Source organism: Electrophorus electricus, chromosome 12, assembly GCF_041902795.1.
Source record: "Electrophorus electricus isolate QZ-2024a chromosome 12, ASM4190279v1, whole genome shotgun sequence".
In the NCBI taxonomy this organism is placed as follows: domain Eukaryota; kingdom Metazoa; phylum Chordata; class Actinopteri; order Gymnotiformes; family Gymnotidae; genus Electrophorus; species Electrophorus electricus.
In genome coordinates this window covers 1,374,362-1,397,330 of record NC_137508.1, presented here as the reverse complement: position 1 = coordinate 1,397,330, position 22,969 = coordinate 1,374,362, and the positions used below count along the sequence as shown (strand labels likewise).

The 22,969-nt window shown below is 40.2% G+C and overlaps 2 protein-coding genes and 1 pseudogene across 3 annotated transcripts; 2 read left to right on the top strand and 1 right to left on the bottom strand.

Moving 5' to 3' along the window:
* The first annotated feature begins 4,930 nt into the window (after window positions 1-4,930).
* On the top strand, window positions 4,931-7,437 carry LOC113591981 (ecto-ADP-ribosyltransferase 4). The gene is made up of 3 exons (XM_035531713.2): window positions 4,931-5,774; window positions 6,170-6,256; window positions 6,553-7,437. Exons 2-3 carry the CDS (start codon window positions 6,194-6,196, stop codon window positions 7,255-7,257), a joined length of 768 nt encoding a protein of 255 aa, XP_035387606.1. The 5' UTR covers window positions 4,931-5,774; window positions 6,170-6,193; the 3' UTR covers window positions 7,258-7,437.
* Window positions 7,438-16,421: 8,984 nt separating this feature from the next.
* On the top strand, window positions 16,422-18,122 carry LOC113591979 (ecto-ADP-ribosyltransferase 5-like; annotated as a pseudogene).
* Window positions 18,123-18,257: 135 nt separating this feature from the next.
* On the bottom strand, window positions 18,258-22,664 carry txna (thioredoxin a). 2 transcript variants are annotated; one of them, XM_027032705.3, is made up of 5 exons: window positions 22,506-22,664; window positions 19,780-19,884; window positions 19,346-19,408; window positions 18,802-18,867; window positions 18,258-18,604 (listed from the first exon to the last, which is right to left on the bottom strand). In XM_027032705.3, the coding sequence occupies exons 1-5, from the start codon at window positions 22,527-22,529 to the stop codon at window positions 18,542-18,544; spliced, it is 321 nt and encodes a 106-aa protein (XP_026888506.1). In that variant the 5' UTR covers window positions 22,530-22,664; the 3' UTR covers window positions 18,258-18,541. The 2 variants fall into 2 exon arrangements, with proteins under 2 accessions (XP_026888506.1, XP_081580968.1); XM_081724842.1 differs by lacking the exon at window positions 19,346-19,408.
* Window positions 22,665-22,969: the final 305 nt, after the last annotated feature.

The window sequence follows — 22,969 nt, the reverse complement described above, 5'->3', positions numbered from 1 at the left end:
TCATGAACAAAGACATTTCAGTGTGTACATATTATTACTATCAGTATTATTACTATTGACCTCCCTCTTTGTCAATACTTGATGCACTCCATAAACCAACTGACCGAGCAAGACACACTTCACGTGTCTGCCTTAAATTAGTCAATTATTTAAACAGATATAATCTCATGTTCAGTCAAATGATGAGTGCAGGCCACTGTGCATGTATAAATGATTATTATCATTACAGCTCATATTACTGATGTTTTTCTTGCATATCCGATGCACTGTTGTGTTGGGAGGAGTCAGAATAGCAACACCTAGCTGGTCAGCCTTGAGTCCCAACCGAATAAAAAGCAGAACTGCTAACCCACTGCAAGGACAGGAGTACATTTCTCCAACTCTGGCCTACTTCTGCACAGTGAAATCATAACTCCAAGCTCACTGGATTCCAAGGAATTTGGTTTTAGAGGCTGTAAACAATAAGGTGTAACAATAAGGAATTAGTAGAAGCTGAAAGGGCTAGTCAGTGGTTGTGGAAGAAAGCGCAGACTTTGGCAGTATGCATTTTATAGGTTAGTAAGTGATTGCTGGCCTGGGAGCAGGCCAGTGGATATATACAGGGAGATTAACGCTGTGTTTACTGTTGGTATAGTGCGAAAGCCCATATGGAACTGGTGGCATTTAGCACACATTACTGGTGTCACTGGGACAGGGAGGCCAATGTGGGTTTATGTTTGTTAGCTGGTTTAGAATTGAGCTTGAAGGGAAGTGGGGTTGGGACACCACACCTCACTATTGAGCCGCATGCACAAGTTGTGGGCTTAATTCTAAGAAACAATGACAAAATGAGTGGCCAACCTGATGACCCGCGTGAAGAGCTTGTGATGTAGTTTTTAGTATGAAGTGGCTTGGCTGGACAGAATACTTGACATCCTGTGTATAATTTCAAATGATTTCCATTGTTGCACAGCTTACACTCCATATCACCAACTGCAATTTCTCTACCTTATACTCATATCTTTCTTAACAGAGATTTTAAAGATTGGCTGATCCGTAATTTTATAATGCTGAATTTTCTGACGAGACTGAGGCACTGTTGATTGGTTCTATGGACGTGCCAAAAGTCACGTCCTGAAGTGCCGTTACCTCCGGGGACAGCTTGGGAACGCCCACACCTGTACTAACGAGGCATGATAGTGAATTATCTGTGTTTGAACAAGTGTCCACTTGTGTGGGCATTCAATATTCCTCAATCCACAGCATCATGTGTACCTGGAATATGTCATAGAAGGCATTAACACCCACAGTGGACAGCGCAGTGGCCACCCACAGGTGCTTAATGATCGTGACCGGCAACGTCTGGATACAATTATCTGCGTGAACAAACAAGCGAGTCTAGTAGAAATCACATCCACAATCAATGCAAGAGGCCCCAAACACATATCCCACAGGTCAGTGCAGCATTATGTAGCTTCTATGTGGGGAGCAGAAGACCCACCAGAGTGCCTCTGTTAACACCACCAGACAACGCCTCACCTGGTCTTATGTTTAAAAGAGTCACGATACCAATTGTTTCGGGCTGATGGTAGGATTCCTGTGTGGCGCAGACCCCATGAAGCCATGGACTCACACTGTCAACAAGGCACTGTGCAGGCTAGTGGTGACTCCATACTGGTGTGGGGTGTGTTCTCATGGGTTGGGTCCACTCTTCTGTCTAGTCAAGTCATTGTTTGGTTCCCACTAAGATTCACTACTCGGTGACCATTTGCAGCCCTTCATGGACTTGATGATGGGATATTCCAGCAGGATAGTGCACAGTGCCATTGGGCTCAAGCTGTCTAGAACTGGTTCGAGGAGTATTATCAAGAGGTCCGACAGATGGGCTGCACAGCCCTGCACCTACAAAGGGGTATATATATTATATATATTATCTATATACATATTTTAAGTTTAAGTATAAAATGTTCATGAATGTATACTGGGATATCCCATGCTCTTCTATGTTCATAGAGTTATATAGTCTTCAGCATGCAATTCTGCCTGGTTTACAGTGTTATCATCACAATGCTTCATGAGATTGGTTGTTTGGAGTTTTCAGATTTTCGGGACTTCACTAAACAAACGTGGCTCATCTAACCTGTTTGACCAAGTGAGTAAATTATTATTATTATTTTTGATCAAATGTGTCTGGGAATGGATAACACTGCAGATAGTCTGGAAATTAACAGGCTCATTTCGAGTGGAGCAGTTATACCTTGCCTGAGAGAGGCCACAATAGAACCAATAACAGAAGGAACAGAATGTTGTAGGATTTCCCATTAAAGTTTATATAAGTCTACAATAGAGAGCTGCATGGAGCTATAATTCTGCTTCTATCCCACCCATTCCTGACATTCCCAACACCATCAACACTCCCTATCCCTGACATCTCTATGAAGCAATAGTAACTAGCAACTAGCTTGCAAGTTAATGTGTGAGTAACTCCGCGTTACAATTAGTAGTGACCATTCAAATGATGGGTTAAAACCTCATTTTGGTACATGGTGTGAATAAGATATATGACACTCCCCAAATCCAAATTCCAGGAACCACAGAGTGGTGAAAGCTAAGATCTCATGGTACCTCCAGATGCAGACAGATAAACAGGTAAGTAAACCAGCCAGACATGATGGTGAACAAGCTGCCAAAAACAGCAGTGGTGATAGATGTGGCAGTCCCAAGTGATGGTGTTGGACATTTTCTAAGTATGTTCTAAGAATATGCTAAAGCTAAATAAAGTCACAGAACCAGCGGACTAGGCCCACTTTAAAAAAAAACACCTGCTTTACCTTGAATATGCGAAGGTCCTGTTTTAATGAAACGTAATTAATAATGGTGTTTCCCCAGCACAGTCCAGAGGAGAGGAGGGGTAATAACAATACGGGATGTAGCACTTTTCTTACAGATAAGAATGGCGCTAAAAGAAAAGTTCAGACTCGAGGGATTCATTTGGTCTCTAGACTCATTTATTGCGTGCCTTTGATGATATTTCCTCATTATTCTGGTTGTTGTTGCTTCACTTGATTTTTGAATGTAAATCATTCTGCGACAATGGAAACATCCAAAGGAAGAAATATGAGAATATCAGGAGAAACACCAGGGACTGAAACATAAAGTACAGAAAATGTGGAAAGCTAACACCAAGGTCGTCCCAGTGCTGATAGGTTTACACCAAGGTCGTCCCAGTGCTGATAGGTTAACACCAAGGTCGTCCCAGTGCTGATAGGTTAACACCAAGGTCATCCCAGTTTTGATAGGTTAACACCAAAGTTGTCCCAGTGCTGATAGGTTAACACCAAGGTCGTCCCAGTGGTGATGAGTTAACACCAAGGTCGTCCCAGTGCTGATAGAGTAACACGAAGGTCGTCCCAGTCCTGATAGGTTAACACCAAGGTCGTCCCAGTGCTGATAGGTTAACACAAAGGTCGTCCCAGTGGTGATAGGTTAACACCAAGGTCATCCCAGTGCTGATAGGTTAACACCAAGGTCGTCCCAGTGGTGATAGGTTAACACCAAGGTTGTCCCAGTGCTGATGGGTTAACACCAAGGTCGTCCCAGTGCTGATGGGTTAACACCAAGGTCGTCCCAGTGCTGATGGGTTAACACCAAGGTCGTCCCAGTGGTGATGAGTTAACACCAAGGTCGTCCCAGTGCTGATAGGTTAACACGAAGGTCATCCCAGTGCTGATAGGTTAACACCAAGGTTGTCCCAGTGGTGATGAGTTAACACCAAGGTCGTCCCATTGCTGATAGGTTAACACCAAGGTCGTCCCAGTGGTGATGAGTTAACACCAAGGTCGTCCCAGTGCTGGTAGGTTAACACCAAGGTCGTCCCAGTCCTGATAGGTTAACACCAAGGTTGTCCCAGTGCTGATAGGTTGCTGTTAGAGCCTCAATTCCTTCTGCTATGCTATAAAGACATGTCTTATAAACATTACTGTAGGATTTTGTTACATGTTGGGGGTAAACAACAAGGCATATGTTCAAATATAATGTACATCTAACTTACATGTACCACATGCTGCATGTATTAGAAAGGAGAGGCTACTCAGAGATGGTAGTCGACCCTGTTTCTGAATCACTTTTTCTTTCTTTTTGGCCAATGACAATAACCTTAAACAAACGTGTGACCCCATATCTTAGAACTAAGGTCAAATTTGTAAACAATGTTTACAAGAAAAAAAATACATTCAGCTCTTTGGACAGGAAAACCATGACATTTGGCCCCAGGTCTTGTTTTAAATTCACACTATTTGCAGTTGTCACGGGATGCTCATACACATGCAAAATTGTTTATTATGTTTAACTTAACTGTTTGTTTGTTCTGAATTTGCCAATTTCTTTACACAAAAAATTAACAACTGAAGCCCTTTGATTTCAGGACTCAGAAGTACTCATAGATTTCAGCTGTTTAAACCATATTTGAGGCAAAAGATTTTTAATATGTGCTTTTACCACTGCTTTGGAAAATAGCTAACCTACTCCTACCAAGGAATGTTGCTAGGATTTTGACAGGCAAACTTCAAATTTGCAGTAGGCACTAAATATACAGTGGCCCTCTGACCTATCGGGAACCTAAGAGCTATTCTAAGAGTTCCAAGAACCAGCAGGTGGTTGGCGTTGAGGGTGTTAGTTGTGGTTAACGCTCAATACTCAGCCATTTTTTTTGTCTTGAAGACCAGTACCTAGGTGTTAAAATAAATGCTTTTAGAGTATCAGAGCAAAACAGAAATATTGCTGGTTAAGTGTACAACACTTCTGCTTTAGTAAACAGATGCGGCAACATCCTGCAAAAGATGCAATGCTGATATTACTTTCAAAACTAGTATGTCAATATTAATCACATCTGTCTCAGGTGAAGAATGTGGAGAAACAAAGGAAAGAAGCAAAGAGAAAGAGTCTCCAACTGCAGCATTTAATGAAAGTAACAAAAACGAAACCCAATCCAAACATAAAAGTGCACTAACTCCTACAAAAGAAGCTAATGTAACATGCAAAGATTACCAACGGTCATGAAACTAAACAGGCCTTAGACTTAAACCCCCAAGTGGTGAGGAAGTTGGAAAAGAAGACAAAGTGACACCTAAACCGAAAATAAGGACCACAACAACTAAGAACCACAGCAGCAAGCAGGCAGCTTCCAGTATGGGGAGGAGCTGTGGCAGCAACCTGCTAGTCTGCTCTAAAAACAAACTCACCAAAAACAAAAAGACAGCAGTCTGATGTGTATTTCTGTTGAAACCATTGTTTCATTTTCATGGAGTGTGAGGGAGGTTTAGGTAAATTCATCTATTGCTCATGAACAAAGACATTTCAGTGTGTACATATTATTACTATCAGTATTATTACTATTGACCTCCCTCTTTGTCAATACTTGATGCACTCCATAAACCAACTGACCGAGCAAGACACACTTCACGTGTCTGCCTTAAATTAGTCAATTATTTAAACAGATATAATCTCATGTTCAGTCAAATGATGAGTGCAGGCCACTGTGCATGTATAAATGATTATTATCATTACAGCTCATATTACTGATGTTTTTCTTGCATATCCGATGCACTGTTGTGTTGGGAGGAGTCAGAATAGCAACACCTAGCTGGTCAGCCTTGAGTCCCAACCGAATAAAAAGCAGAACTGCTAACCCACTGCAAGGACAGGAGTACATTTCTCCAACTCTGGCCTACTTCTGCACAGTGAAATCATAACTCCAAGCTCACTGGATTCCAAGGCCACTGCTCCACAGAGAACAGGTCAGTACACAGAGAACATAATACATATACAGTACATATACAGTACACAGAGAACAGGTCAGTATACAGAGAACATAACTATACAGTACATATACAGTACACAGAGAACAGGTCAGTATACAGAGAACATAATACATATACAGTACACAGAGAACAGGTCAGTATACAGAGAACATAACTATACAGTACACAGAGAACAGGTCAGTATACAGAGAACATAATACATATACAGTACACAGAGAACAGGTCAGTATACAGAGAACATAATACATATACAGTACACAGAGAACAGGTCAGTGTAGTGCCTTTATAATGGTGTTTATAATTTGTCTGAATGGACATCATAAATATTGTGTAAGACACTTTCAACATTCTGCAAACTGTTTCTCCTTTAGGAAACATTTGAACCAAAGCCAAAAATGATAAAAGCATTATTTGTCTGGGTGCTAAGACTACTGGCATCATTTTTCTCTGTACCAAATGTAAGTTCAAAATATTTATTCTGTGAGTAAATCACATGTCCATCCCCAACACTGGTGCTGTGTAGAGTTAATGGCTTGAGGTTTGTATTAAAAGATTAAATATTAACAGCCTACTACCAGTTGCTACATTATCAGTGTGCCAAATTAGAGGAAATAACAGATGCAACCACCAAAATGTAATTTGGACACATAAGGCACAGTAGTTTGTTTGCAGCCATTTTCTCACAGCACATCCAGGCTGTACCATTTGGACTGTAATCCACTGTGTGATTATTTAATGTTCTTACACATTACAGGATCTGCCCCTTGACATGGCCAATAAATCTGTGGATGATGCATTTGAAGGCTGCAGGGACCAAATGCGTGAACTAGTGATAAGGAACTACCTCCAACAGGAGTTAAATTCTTCAACACACTTTGCAACAGTTTGGAAAACTGCAATTGATAAGGTCAACTCAACAAAATCTGAACTCAACAAAACTCAGGCTGCTGCCATATATGTGTACACACTGGGAGGACAAAAGCAAGTATATCAGCTCTTTAATAATGCATGTCGTAATGGAAAAAATAACTACATAAATGGTAGTTTTCAGTTTTACTCATTGTATTTCTTTTTGACTGATGCCATTCAATATCTTAAAAGCAATAATCCATTCTGTTTAACCTCATATCGTAGAACTAAGGTTGCATTTAAAACTGATGTTCTAAATCAGGAAATTCGATTTGGGTCTTTTACGTCCAGCTCTTTGCTACAAAACCTTAGTCATTTTGGTCACAAGTCCTGCTTCATAATTCACACTTGTTTTGGAGCAGAAGTGTACAATTACTCATCTCTGAAAACCCATGAGAAAGAGGTGCTAATTCCCCCATACGAGGTGTTTAAAGTCACTGCTATTGAAGAGAACTCTAAGCACATAGAATGTGATGTATTGTATACGCTCAACAGTACTCGTGAAAACAGGAGCACTCTTAATTGTGAGAAAGTTCCCATTCTGGAGTAACCATTCTAGGAAGTGATAGCAGGAAGCAGGTGAAGCATTACTCCTGTTTCCCTAAAGCTAAACAGCACAGGTCTTTAACATTGGACTGCAAATCCAAAATGGATTTGTCCTGGATCACTGCTAGTTAATTTGTTATCACTGTATCTCTGATCAAATAATAAAGAATTATTATTATTATTATTGTTGTTGTTGTTGTTTAGTTTTTTTTAAAGCACTAAACAATTATTATTATTATTATTACTCACCTCTCAGATCCACCCCACAATTTGAAAGATCTACAAAACAAAAACAAAATGTCAGTGAATGGAATGAAAGCATTTCTGAAACTAGAATCAAATTCTCATCATTAAAATAAATTCACTTATGTTAGTCGAGTATAAAAAAGATCATGTACTTTAGGCAAAGATTGTCCATGTCTCCTGTAACCTTATGAATTAACTCTGTCTGTTCCTCCTCTGTCCTCATGGACTGTCTGCCATCTAATCTTATGATTTAACACGCTGCTCCTCTTCTGTCCTTGTGCAGTACCCATGATCACTGGAAGCAATTGGCTATCCTCGAACTGCTCCCAACCAACTCTTCTCACACAGACCCTGTTTTCCCTCCATAAATCACTTCTGACTTTCTCTTCCCTACAAATATTTTGCTTTTGTCATTAATAAACTAGAGCTTCTCTGACTACAACTGACTCTGGTCTGTTGATTTGGGGCTGAGAGAACCGGACAGAGAGGGGTGAGTGTTGCACTGGAAATGAGCAGGAGGATTTTAGATCCTTTACATGGGAAGTACACCGAGAAGGAATAGGACACATCTGATGAAAGTGCCTAACCGAACGATGGACAGAAGTTGTGTCGTGACCAGATTTCCAGAGGTGGCTTTGCCAACCTCATAAACCTCACCCAGGGCAGAAAATCAACAAGCCACAAAGTCCATGACCACGTAAACAAATACTTCAACCAAAAAGACTCATTGAAGAATGTAGAAGAATGTTGTGAAGGTACTGAAAGCTTTTACAGTGAAAGGTTACAGTGGCATACAGTGGTATTTTAAAGCCAGAAGTAAGTTTAAGTTGACGATAATGTTTGTTAGATAATGTTTAATTGTACTAGAAGTTCACGCTGCATCACAAGATTTTGTTTTTCTGAACAACAGACGTACTGATATTAGCCACTGGGTGGCAGTAAAACGTTCTGGTTCCATGTGCAGCAATAGCAAGAATAAAACATGAAATCCGCTCTACAGACGCATCAGTAGTCGAACTATACGCCTCGTTGTTCAGTTACGATTTTTTGCTCAGATCTGATTTGCGTGACGGTTCACATTCATAAATGCAAGTGACTACACAACGCAAAGCGCAATGTAAATAAATAAATACTATGATTCTTCTTCGATAGGTTGTAGTCCCTTCTGCGTCTCAGGCGTAAGACACCTGGCCTAGTCAGACTGTAGGTGGCGCAATGGCGCACCCAAACATGTTCAAGTCCATCACTGCATCATATGTCATAGACACATTTCTTTGTTCCTCAGTGATTATTGGAAACACTGCAAAAAGCCTCAACCATTAAGCTCCGCCCACTTCTATTTTGAGCTAATGTGCATATTGCGCAACATCGCACATAATTTTTGAGCGTATACTGGCGCTAGATCTTTCACCAAACCTACACAAATCTGGCATCCAGAGATGCTCAGAGTCTAGGCTTTCATTTTCATTTAACAATCTGTAAAATTCAGCAGTACAGAGATTCCAGATGCCAATCAAAAACGGGTGGAGCTTGCACTGGCTATGTTCTACATGTATGGTTCCAACTCATGTAACGCTTTACATAACGACACCTGACTTCACAAGCACCTTGTACCTCGAGGGCGTGTGGGGTGGGGCAAAACGTTTGATGCCCCTGCAATACTAGGGGGCACTATATCATCCAAGGAACTGACCCACACATCAAGACAGACTGATCAGTGGGAAACTTGGTACACAGTTTCTTTATGCAAGTCTGGCACAGTGTCTTCAAGCTACTCATTTTCAACCATCCAAACTGGTCTGTGTAATTTATTTTAAAACATGTCCACCTGATCTTGGCATCAAATAATGCATTTCCACAAATCTGACAACTTTGACTCCTGAAGAGTTTTTAAACCTTACAGCTTTTGGACAATTCAACATAATTATAAAAACTTTTCAAACTAGTCCTAGACGTTTCACCCAATTGCCTCAAAATTGGTCTCAGTGTAATTGTTGGATACTCAAAGTAAACAATTATTTTAAAAAATGCCAAATGTTTTAGCACAGTGTGCATGTTGCATGTGAGTCTATCAGTGCGGTGGAGCGTTTCCATACTCAGTTGCAATAGCCAATGGCCAATTAGGTGAAAACAAGGCAAAACTAATATAGCTGTTGTTTTTGTTTAAAACAGAAAAACACAGTGATTGAGAACAATCAGACAATATATTTCTTTCTAAATTACACATTGATTCACTGATATTTACACTAAATTAGAAAAAAAAATCCAAACTCTTAGGTCAGTCCCCACCCAACTTCACATATGTATTACCGTCTTGTTGAAGTCTTCCAGACATCTGATTATGAGTCAGTCTCATTCAATGTAACAGTTACTGAAATTTAATGCTATCATACATTAACAGTAATTGCAATTTCATGCACTTCTTGCAGTCATATTGTCATGTAATAAGCACAGGCTATTATAGCAAAAAGTCAAGCCTAATGTTATAGTGTGGCATTATATTCCACTAACTGTTTGACTGAATCCTATTGACTCATACCAAGCAGACCTAGTTGAAGGTTTCAAACTGATATCGTGGACATCGTTATACAGTCCTGAGTTTTTAATACTATCACAAAAAAGTCACCAGCTGTTCATGTTAGGTTCAAGGTTCAGGTTGTGTGACGGTGGCGGTTCAAAGGAAGCGAGAGGCAAAGTGCTCTTTATTTTCCATTGTCGATATGTGACAATACCACAACTAATAATAAACAGTATTCGGTCCCATTAATCCTTGTAGCATTGTACATGGTGAAGTGGGTAGTCCGACAGGCCACTAATGTGCAGCGTTTTCTCTCTTACAATTGTAAATTGTAAACACATCAACTTGTCTTTAAAATTATGCAAAGTGAGGAAATCAGGAATAGCCTATAGCTTCATTGCCAATTACACCACATCAAAAAAGTATGACTAAACATACTTTATATATGTCTTCACAAAAGTTTGTTGAAGTTCTCCACTACGTCTAGTTGGTATTAATCAGTCTGATTCAATCTGACAGTGGTAATGCACTACTTGCTTGTTATATTCAGTGCAGACTGTAAAAAACCTCCAAGTTCATCAAATGGCCTGGATAAGCGGCAGAAACCTCTCTGTAGCAGAACAGCTTCATGCTAATAATTTTCTCTGAGAACGTTTGAGATAATACTCTGGACATGCATCATCAATGCAATTTAGGTCTGAGTTTCTAAACAGAGTCACTTTGAAACACTTAAGATACATTTTTACTCAGTTCAGTTGCAGCTAAAATTCACATGACTATTCAGTATAGGGTTAGATGTAAGAAAAGACATGATCAGTTTCTACTAGAAGGATCATGACTGGTGATTTGTATAGACTAATGGATAGTCCCAACTTAGTTTCTGTCACGATCAGTCCCTCCCAGCTTCTGTGTTCCATGTTTTCCCTGTCTTGTGTATTTTAGTTCCATGCCGTAGTTTCATTTTCTTTGCCCTTTGTTTGATTTTCCACACCTGTCCCTCGTTTAGTTCATGTATTTAAACCCTGCCTTGTTCCCTTGGTCTTGGCTGTTCATTGTGGTTGTTTACTTCATTGCATTTATTTCAAACTGTGTGTTCAGTGAATGTTTTGTTTTGATTTGTATAGCCTAATGGATAGTCCCAACTTGGTTTCACATCTAAGATGTCTGTGTTTCTGCACTGTTTGCTTATGTTAGACAAAACAGTAGTTCCCAATGAGGTAGCAGAGGAAGCTCAAATAGAGAAGAGTTAAACACAAGAAAAACGGGAATTAAAGGTGAAAGATATTAGAATTAATGAGAAGATGAACCAGGGGAGTGTGGATGGTAGATGTGACAGTATTAAACTACAAAATAAACATATACGTCACAAGGGGGCTTGCTCCAGAAAGAAGGTGTAGCTACTAACCCAGATCTGTTAACTCGAAGTTTGTTGATTGCTGTTTAAAAAACTAGACTCAGAATAATTGTAGGTTAGTTGCTATTGCAACATATGCTGGAGATAAACCAGCTAAACGTCAGAACATCCACTGAATATGAAATGAGAACATTACTAAAACTGTGCCTAGGGGATTAAATTAATGTTTCGACTCAAATCAATGATTACATTAAGTGATTATATCAAATGATGAAGAATGATTAGACTTTGTTTAAACATTTTGATAACTTTTTTTCCCACTAATGTACCATTTTAGCCCAGTCAGTCATTTGAACATTCTTCACTATCACATTTCACAACAGAATCATGGCTTCAAACTCGATTTAACTACAGATTTAATGCATGGGTATTCTGTTTACGTAGATTTTTGCTTAGGCATAAATCTTTGAAAGTCATCAAGATCTCCATGTAACTTTAATTACAATAACTAGACTTTTAAAATATAGATTTGTGGCTTAGCCAGTGTAAATCTTACCATGAGTCTTTTCTGTCTTTTGCCTGCTTATACCCATATTCCTATTGCTCCTTCAGTACTAAATGCAAACTGAACTCTTTCCATACCATTCATGTGCAGGCAAAATGTTACAAAATGTTTTCTTGCAATTCAAAGCTTTATTTCACACATACTTGCTTTCTCCACTATCAGTAATAGTTAATAATAGTTATAAATAAGGCATCAATAGTCTAATAATAATTGGCTATGTGATGCATTGTAGGCTGCAACAAATTTGTACAAGGCATGTCACTTCCTGTCATTGTTTTATAATCACATGTTCCTTCCCATGTGATTAAGACTGGGTTTCCTTCTTGAACACACACAGTATCCCTGCCGGCTCTGTCTTATGACACCACATCCTGACCCTGTTACAGTCCTGCCCACTGCAGGACCAGACCCAGGATTGAGACAGAAACACCGGGTCCTGAGTGAGCATTGAGTGGACACCCCTGAGAAGGAAGGAGAATTTACTGCCTGCCACACCACACAATGACCCAGAAGCAGGAACCATGGCATTGATGGTGAAGTCCATAAGAGACACCATATATAAAATTACTTCTCACTAAATGCTCAAAACCATCACCATCCATTACCATCCCCCTGTAGTAAAGGTTTTCACATTTGATTCATGTCATATGAATATTTAATCTCAGTACAAATCTGCAAAATGTCTATAAACATCATATTTGACTCTTTGTATTATGAAACATAAATGTGGCTCCTTTATTACACAACATGTTTTACATATGCTGCTTTTCATACTTACAACTTTGTACACGTGCAGTTCTTATGGAATCTGATGCAAGAAACTCAAGATCATCATATGCAAAACCTGTGGAGATGATCCTTCTTCCTGTAATCTATAGTGTGAAGATCAACAGTGTGCTTTGGTTTTTCTCTGCTATCATCCTCTGGTTAAGGTAGGCTCTGAGATTGACTACTTTTGCCTTACATTCTGTTAAGCTTATGGCTTCGTGTCTGAAGCTAGTTGTTTTTTGTTATTGCTCTGATTTTGTTATTGCTCTGTAATAGAGCTTATATGTGTTTTCCACATCTAGGCATCAGTACTGATCCCTGTATTTCAGCTCTTCTAGATCAATTGTATCTCTAACCTATTGTACTAGCTAAATAGCAAAAATGTAAATGTAAATCAGCTATAAGACTTCCACTATTAGCCAATAAATCAATAGTTCATTTGCACCTTGGTATGGTTAGAATCCATGCAAAGCAGACTGTTATGTGCGGCATCTTTGGGAAAAACTTGCAGCCAACACTAACAATACATAAATGAAGTTGCTATGTGTAAAAAAATATTTTTACTTCTTGAATTGGCCTTATTACATATTCTATATTAAAATAATATCACAGTATCAACACAATCTACCCAAATGCACTTCATTTAAATTCTTCTCAGGGTTGACTGACTTTGAACACTGACATTTTAACTGACTATTCTGGAATCTGAGTATGTTGGTCGAGTTGGTTCAATTCAGAGTTGCAGGTTAAGTGAAGGTTTGCTAAGCCCACTTACAGGAATACCCCCAAGGTCTATGACAGAGGTTGTACATTTTAAACACATTGATTCTGTTGCAAAGTACAGTGATTGGATGCCAGTGGCCCATCTTTTAAAAAATCATCAAAAGAATAAGGCCAAAGCAGACAGTATACTCACGAAGAGTCAGGCTGCTGCCATATACGTGTACACACTGGGAGGACGAAAGCCAGTATATAAAATGTTTAATGATGCATGTCGTGATGGAAAAGAAAAATACATAGCACGTAGCTTTCAGTTTTACTGGTTGTATTTCTTTTTGACTGATGCCATTCAACATCTTAAAAGCAATAATCCATTCTGTTTAAACACCTCGTATGGGGGAATTAGCACCTCTTTCTCATGGGTTTTCAGAAATGAGTACTAGGACACTTCTGCTCCAAAACAAGTGTGAATTATGAAGCAAGACTTGTTACCAAAATGATTAAGGTTTGGTAGCAAAGAGCTGGACGTAAAAGACCCAAATCGCACTTCTTGATTTAGAACATCGGTTTGAAATGTAAGGTTTGTTCTACGCTATGAGGTTAAAGTCACTGCTATTAAAGAGAAATCTGAGCAGAAAGATCCTTGGTGTGATGTAGAATATGAACTCCAGAGTACTCGTAAGAGGAGTGATCTTAACTGTGTCATAGCTGGTAACACCCTTATTATATGGCATGAGTGGGAATGTCTGATAAAGAAACATTTCAAGAAACAGTGGTTTGAAGAGATACGGCGGTAAAGTTTATATCAAGTGTAAAATAAACTCTCTATCGCAGCAAAATAAGACATTACAGTTCACTACTCTGTAAAATATGCTGCAAAACCATCAAAATGCCATTTAAATGTATAAAACGCTCTTTAAAAACTACGTACTCTAAAACAATTTTAAACCGCTTTGTGTAAAAAAATAAAGCTAGGCTAGCTAATGTTAGCAAGCTATTAGCTAAACAAGTTAGCTAGCTAACAGCAAACACTAGCGAGCTCAATTAGCTAGAAACACTAGAAACGCTACACAACAAGCTGTTAGCTAAGTTAACCAACAAAAGTACAAACCCAAGTTTCACTATCTCAGCTGATTCAGTTATTATAAATGAAAACTACCACAAAATACACAACTTGACCAGCTAGCTAGCCAGCCATCTTAGCAAGCTACCCAGCAATGTGTACTTTTTCCATGTTATCTTTAAAATGGATTTTAGAGAAGAGATCTTATGAATTTGCTGCTTTGTGACAACTTGTGTTGTAAAAAGTACTATATAAATTAACTTGACCTTGACAAGTAAAGTATAATAGTAGGTGAGGCCATGTGAAAGAAGGGTTAAACCCCATAACCACACTGGGCACCGACGCAAGCAAGACTGAAGCAGTTTTTAGCCAATCACAATCCATATTTAAGTGGATGTTTCCTCCCATGATGATTCCACCCACTGCTTATTACATATTTGAAGACCCATCTATTCGCAGAATATTTAAAAGACAAGCACAACTGACACTGCTCCCTTATCGACTGACTAATTTAGTACTTATTGTAGGGCACTGTTTATGCTGTTTAACAAACTAGCACTTATTATTGTTTAAGATGTACCTTTATTTTGCACTTCTAGGTATCAGCATTCATCCCTGTATTCTACAGTATTCTAGTTCATTGGTATGTTTATTTCTAAACTACTGTACTGTAATTGGATATATTCTATGAGTAAATGACAAAGCACTTTTGTAAGTCGCTCTGGATCAGAGCGTCTGCTAAATGCCGTAAATGTAAATGTAAATTTGTTATGCTCTCTGTTATTTTCAGTGAGCGCAGAGGGGATAAAGATGATGAGATCTGGTCAAATTAGTCAACTGTAATGAACAGGACCAGAACTAGACGCTTGATATTTGGAAGATGGTTGGTTTTATTAACAGAGGGATTATCCAGAGGCCATGCATAGATCCAAACCCAGAGAGAAGTCAACCAGAGCACAGGGAGCAGGCAAAGAGGTGATCCATGAAACAGCCCAATGAAGTAAAGAGCCAGATATCAGTCCAACAAAACAAAAATACAAGTTAGGGATCAAACAGTAGCGTAAACCAGGCAGCAAAACAGGTGGAAAACCAGACACACACACACAGGCAAAACGCTTGGTACACATGTGATGATCATGGCAATACTTCGCAAAGTATGTGTGGGAACAAACAGCTTTAAAGGGAAAGGTGATGAATCAGGAGCAGGTCAACGGGGTCAGTAAGCAGGGAGGCCAATCTGTTGAATTGTGGAGGTGCGCAAGACTCGCTTGGCAAACATTGCCACAAATTCCCTGGTAACTTGAGTTCCAAATAAAGAAAAAGCAAAGTGGCAAAGGTTTATAAGGGCCTTATTTGTTAGGCTGGCACTTGCATGGATGCTGTCCAATCACCACAAATTCACAGTGTACTTAACTTTTGTTAATCTCATAACTGGATTTAAACTCCCTGGACACTGAGGCCTCTTAAGCCACAAGGTCAGTATAATGCATAAGCCACTAAGTTCAGTATAGTGTCTTAAGCCACAAGGTCAGTATAATGCATAAGCCACTAAGTTCAGTATAGTGTCTTAAGCCACAAGGTCAGTATAATGCATAAGCCACTAAATTCAGTATAGTGTCTTAAGCCACAAGGTCAGTATAATGCATAAGCCACTAAGTTCAGTATAGTGGCTTAAGCTACTAAGATCATATATGGCTTTGTGGTGGTGTTTTTATTGTGCCTGAATGCTCATGACTGATATATGGCAAGATGCTGTCAACGTGTGTGTGGAAATTAAAGGTGACATTCTGTAAGTGTACCTACACTTTATAGTCAATTTTTTCCTTTGACTTGCTATGCCCCAGCATGTGTGGAGGACACTACATTGACACTTAGGTCAGTGTAAAGTTTTCCCTGTGGTTTGTCCCATAGGCAAGACTTAAGAGTTCATCAACATGGCAGTGTGTGTGCGCGTGTCCAGGGTGCTTTTACTGCTGACAGTGTGGAAGGTAGGTTCCATATATTTACAATGACAAGCTCTCCTCTCGCACCGGCCTTGTGTTTGTAGTGGCAGGACGTTTACAAATGTAAGGTCAAGAGGCTTCAGTTCGTATATACTCTAAATCAGAGAAAATAAGTTACAGATGGTTACATTTAACCAATTGCATTCAATGTGTAATAGCTTACTTGTGGTCATTTTATAATAACACTCAATAGCATTTGTCTGACTGTATTAATTTGTCTGTGTTCATCCTCCTCATATTCATTTGTCTGACTAATCATTTGTGTTTGTGATTGTCATGCTTAGCCATTGCAGGGCAGCATCCTGCCCCTCAATATGGCTACCCAGTCCATGGCTGCTTCCTATGAAGCCTGTGAGAAGGAAATGCAGGCCTTGGTGATGTCGCACTACTATCTGCAGGAACTGAATGCTACAAATGGTTTCTCAGATGCGTGGGACGAGGCTGTCACCAACGCGAAACCAGGGATTGACATACAATTGTCAGCTGCCATATACATGTATACGGTGGAAAAAGAAAACGATCCAAAACCAATGTATACCCAGCTCGACAGCGCGACCCGTACTGGAAGAGCAGCTTATGAATCAGGTGACTTTCAGTTTCACACACTGCATTTCTTTTTGACTGATGCCATTAAACAGCTGAAACGACAATCAACCAGACTGTGTGACCTCATATTGTAGAACTCACCTCAAATTTGTAAAAGGTTCTTGATCAAACAATTCGATTTGGCTCCTTCACATCCAGCTCTCTGGACATGAATCAGATCTCATTTGGTAAGGAGTCCTGTTTTCAGATTTACACCTGTTACGGAACTGATGTGTCCAAGCTCTCAGCTTTTGAAAGCGGAAAGGAAGTGTTAATTTCCCCCCCCCCCCCCCCCCGAGACGTTCACAGTTGCTGCCATTCAAAGGGAAAATTAGAAGAATCTGGAGTGCAGTGTAGTATATAAACTCAAAAGTGCTGGAAAGAAGAGCTACCTGCAGTGCACAAGGGCATCAAGGTCAGCATTAGGGGTTGTCGTTACTGTCCTTGTTGTAATTGGTCTTGTTTTTTCTGATTGTCCGCTGTGTTCTTAAGAAACGGCAGGAGAGAATTCATAGAGTTTAAATAATAATGCTGAAATATGCATATTGCCACACTTTGACAAGACTGAAAAATCTCTACATTTCCTGTTATTCTTATATTTTTAATGTTTTTGATAGTTAACTGGTTTCTTTTGTACCGTTTACTTTGGCTGGAGCTAGAAAACCAGCATCTGTTTAAGGCTGCAATAAGCAGGTTTGTCCAGTGTTTTTAAAACAATAAATGACAGTTTCCTCCTGAACTATGCTCACACAGGCAAGCAGTGACACTTCCTTCTTCTGATGAAGTGGATGTTGGTCAACATATCCTTTTTTATTACCTGGTAACAGAATAGACTTGGGTTCCCCCCCCCCCCCCCCATGGTACATTTCAACAGTAGCCGGTAGAATGTGAGAATTACCAAATTTCCTGTTTAAAAAAAATAATTTAAAAAATTATATTTTATTTTTTATTTAAAAAGGGGGGCGGGGAGCCAGGTGGCACGTTTTACTTCTGTCAACACTGCATTCAGTTTGAAGGAATAAACTTTCTTGCTACTGCTGTGGTCTTACGTTTGTCCAAGCCTCCGTCAAGCTCTGGTACCTTATTACACAGTCTGGGGAAGCACCTGCTCCTACCAAACTCTCCACCTGAAGGAAGAAATACTTCAACATTGTTGAATAAGATGATGAGCCAGAGGTGGTGTGTTGTGTAGAACTGTATTCATTTATTAGACCTGAATCAGGTGACACAGGTGAGCTTTCTGAGCATAAAAAGTGAGGCTACATGGTTTAAGAAGAACAAAATGACAAACAGTACAGACTGACCTTTACTTATGGCAATTCAGTGACATGAGGAAGGCAAGCCTGCCATTACTATACGACACCTCACTACTAACTGGACCGAAGCTCATTAAGTGACCAAACCATGCCTGAGGGATACTGAGAGCTGGTGTGTTTAGGCTAAGCTTCGTGTGCACTCGAGTCCCTTCACTTATGGCTATTCACCAACTCCTCCAGTTTCGCCTGATTGGACCCAGAGAATTCATCAATCTGCAGGACAGAAGAAAACAAGCAACAAATCACAAAAGGTCTTACTGTGAAGAAGACATCAAGGGGAAAACTGGCCTGCGTAAAACAAACAAGCTCTCTAAACAGCAGCTGTTTCAGTGGTCTTCCTGAAGGTTCCTTACTTGGAAACTTTACATGGAATAATTAAATGGAATGAATCCCCTCACCCATCAACCTACCTTCTTTCCATTCTTGTAAAAGTGGAATGTTGGCATACATTTGATCTCACAAGACTGGGCCACATCCTACAAGAAAAAGGTAAAGAGAAAGACATCCACCTATGAGATGCTGAGAACTTTCAAACCCAGTGCTCAACATTTCAGATACTGCTCACCTAAAGAACCCCATCTGAAAAGAACATGCTTTTTTCCAGGTTAAATAGGAGTGTTGGATAAAGCGTCACATCTAAAAACACGGATAAGTCTAACAGACCACAGAAAAACGCTATGCAGACCGACAGACAAGTGATGTCCACAAACACAACTGCGAATCAACTCAGTTACATTACTGCCCCTTAGTGGCTACGATCAGAGAGACTTAATGTGGTCTGATGCTGGCAAATGATCCCATCAGATTTAATTAGTTGGTTTAATTTAGGTGTTTATCAGAAATGACTGCACCATTTCCACTTATAATTGTCTTGTTCAGACCTCAGTGAAAACATCAGGTGTAATATGACATTTAATTTGATTATCTCTCTCTCTCTCACTCACACACACACACCTGTGCGTCATCCACGTCTACCTTAAGGAACACTACGGAGTTGCCTTCTTTTTCAGACAGACTCTAGAGGCAGACAGACAAATGATCAAATGGTCATTAAACATGTCAGAAAAATCCACCTCACTCTAAACTTTCAGCATGTTGCAAGCTGTGTCAAAACAGGAGTGTGGTGCAAACCAAGAACAAACAGGAAAAATGCAGAATGCAAATGCCTCTCCATGAAGGTCATTATCATCAAAAAACAGCAGCTAATGTTTGTGTAGGTAGACAAAAAGGTTCAGAGATATTAACCACAGCCAAGGTTAATTTTTAAATTTTTTTTTACTAGACTTCTTTATGTACTGTTTCTTTACATTTGTGTTGTGCATCATGCATGATTGTCTAAAATGTAATAGATTATTGTTGCAATATTAAATCTAAAAGAATTTACTCACCTTGTAAAAGGGAGCAATACTCTGACAGGGTCCGCACCATGTGGCTGTGAAGTCAACCACAACAAGTTTGTCTCCTGCTTCTGCCAAAGTTTTGTCAAAGGCTTCCTAGAGGAGAATTTAGAGGAGGCGGAAATCAGGAACATCAAGCACCCAGTCAAAGGAAGCGTAGCTATAGTGCGTCTCAGCGTGGGCAATCTCAGTGAGTCATTTCTACATGTAAGTGTAGAACAGATTATTCAGAGATGGAAAAACTGCATTTAGGTTAGTAGGTGAAATTCATGACACGGGCATTACACGACACTGTGAAACCAGGCAGCAAATTATCCAGCTATGTTAACATGGAAAAGGAAAGGCAATATGGCTGAGAAGGTACATCTACATTTTCAACAACACAGCCAAGCAGCACTGAGCTAAAGGCAAACAGAATTCTGCATCTATAGACGCGTGGAGAGAACTACACACTGAGTACTGAACACCAGAACTCACTACACACTGAGAACTGGAGTCCTGATCTTGGCTTGGCGGTTAGCATGTTTGTCTCTAAGGTCTTGGGTTCAAGTCCCTATCTGGGTGTTCTCCATGTGTCTCCCAAATTCAATACATTTCTCACAACTGCACAGGACGACATGAAGCTGTCAGACACTGGGACAGTAGAAGTCAAGAGAAAAGGACCCGACAGTAGAAAAAGGTCTTCCCCCTCCCCGCAGTAATGGAAAATGGTAGCAAATCTGAAGCCTAATGGAAACTTGATAAACATCTAAACAAACCCTTGTTTAACCCACTCCCCTTTAACCAATTCAAAGAAACTGTAGAACATAAAATATGATATTGTTTTAGCAATGGCATCAGCACATTTATTAGGTACCTGATCTTGGTTTGTATTGACACTGACCTGTTAGTCATTCACTTTAACAGACGCTCCTCAACACCCCTTACTCCGCCTCATCTCCTTTTCTTTGGCAAAGAAAAATATTGCAGAACCCAGTAAGCTCCATGCATCGCCAGGCACGACAAGAAACGTACTGAAAACTAGAGCCAACACTGCTAGTGTTTTTCCAAAACGGAGAGACTCGTTACATGCGAAGGGGACGAAGTTGGCACGCAGAATTTGTGACATTCCTCCCGGACGGGTATGTAAATGTGAGCCACATGATGCACTGCAGTGTTCTGAGCGACAGGTTTACCTCTTCGGTTTGTTTTGTAATATCCATCACTTAGACAGTCAAGTAAAGTAACACGTTTGGTGAACCACCTTCAGAGGAGGAGGTCACATGAGTCGAAGCCCACTTCCTAACACAGGTCACAGGAGCCCATTACACAGAACAAGTGTGAATGAATATTCTCACAGCACCAAATGGTTGTTACAAATTCTAAGTGTTCATAGGTTTATAATTTCACCATCAAAAAAAATTAATTTCGTAGTGGGCATGTTTGTGTTTTTGTTTATGTGAAGGAATGGAAGTCGGAACGTTTCTGTGTTGTCTTCACCTACTTAACCGCAAGAAGTGATGCTTCTTCAGACTCAGGTAATGCACCTTCAACCTGCGTGCAACACTCATTCATCAACCTTTAAATGCATCAAGAGTTCAGTGTGGAAAATGGTAGCCTACAATAAAAGTGCGGGTAGCCAAGGTCTTCGAATTTCACGTTTTTTGTGGACATGTTAAATAGTTACAGGAATAATTAGAAAAATATGTAATCAAAGTTAACTCGTGCAACTACATTTAGATCCTTCTGATCTTGATTTCAGTTAGCATTTAAAGCGAAATGGTGTAGATTTCCATAGTATTTTGGTATGTTTTAGTAAAACGAACAAAGTTTAAAACGGCAGAATGTCATAGTCCGTGTACTCTGCGCAGATTCATACAATCAGTTAGTCAACGTAATAATTTTATCTGCATACAGGGCTCACATTTAAATACACTTAGCTAGCGCAAAGCCACGTGGTCCTAATGAATGCCTCACTATTTTAGTGCGCCTAGCTGGGGTAGTTTAGTTAGATTTACCCCGTTACAGACCCACAACTAGTCATTTCAACCCCACGCGGCGGAGACCGGACCTCGCGCTAGGCGTGCCTCGGAAGCTCGCGCGCGCAGACTCCTGTCTAGGTGTATAAAAGTCTTTTGGCCATATTTTCGACCGAAAACAGTTTTGTGTTCTTGCGGTCGCCACAAAACAAACATACACTTCGCGCAAGCATTTTTCCTCCACAATCGTAGCCTGAAAATATTCCGCTTCTCTCGTTTGCAGGCCTACTCTACCCCGTTAGCTAAGCTAAAATAAGCTAGGTTACCGGCTTTTATTTTGCTGCTACCATGTCGCTAGCCTGCTAGATAACCTAAGGCAGCTAAACAAGCGCTAAGCAATATTAGAAGTATTTCTCTGCGCGCTTTCCTGTATTCTTGTCCTCGTTTTCACTTTGCTAATTTTTGAACGCTTTTCAGAGGCGCGCTGGCCCGATGACAGCCAGCTGCAGTGAGCACACAGTCCCTATCTGGGGGAAGGCCATCAACCCAAGCGCAGCCTGCCTGCTGTCTGGGTGGTTTAAGCGTTTGCGTGGTCACGTTTGCTGTCTAGTGCGCTGGATAACGTCGTTTCTGGAGCTTTATCCATCTTAAATGCCAGCTTGCCTGAACCCACCAGTACAATAACCGCATCCCCCTAACGGCTCTTACTGCAAAGCAAGCCATGGAATACCAGCCTACAGCGCCAACCTCGCCCCTTACCTGATCCTCAACCACGATGATCATTGTGAGAGTTTTTACTGAGTAAAAGGAAAAACACGTTATCCAGCACGACTATTCCGTCTCGTGGCCTGCACCGCTGTGATCTCTGAAGCAAATCAGCTCGCAAGGGTGCGCGCGTAGCCCTGCCCCCGAGCGTGCTTACTTTTAAAGAGCCGGCAGTGCAATTAATGCAGTTTTTGGCTGTTCCTACGAAACTGCCAATATGTTGCAACTGTCAACTATTTTTGCAAAACAGTTTAATACAGTTTACCGCAGTTTTACTTTACGTCAACTACAGAGGACCTGCTGGAACAGTCACTTAAATTGGGAGGAGTCTCCCTTATTTTATAAAAACCTAAAGCGTTGACTTTGTCTTATTCAGTCGAGAGAATAATGAACAAAATGCATTAAGCATCAAGATGAACGTCGTATGGCTGGATCTAATCCATGGATTTAATCCACGC

Excerpts from the sequence above, each read along its gene's own strand:
- LOC113591981 (XM_035531713.2), top strand. The coding sequence starts at position 6,194 with ATGATAAAAGCATTATTTGTCTGGGTGCTAAGACTACTGGCATCATTT. Across the intron at positions 6,257-6,552 it reads CATTTTTCTCTGTACCAAAT|GATCTGCCCCTTGACATGGC; the intron begins GTAAGTTCAAAA and ends TACACATTACAG.
- txna (XM_027032705.3), bottom strand. The coding sequence starts at position 22,529 with ATGATCATCGTGGTTGAGGATCAG. Across the intron at positions 19,409-19,779 it reads GTATTGCTCCCTTTTACAAG|AGTCTGTCTGAAAAAGAAGG; the intron begins GTGAGTAAATTC and ends GTCTGCCTCTAG. Across the intron at positions 18,605-18,801 it reads TTTACAAGAATGGAAAGAAG|ATTGATGAATTCTCTGGGTC; the intron begins GTAGGTTGATGG and ends TCTGTCCTGCAG.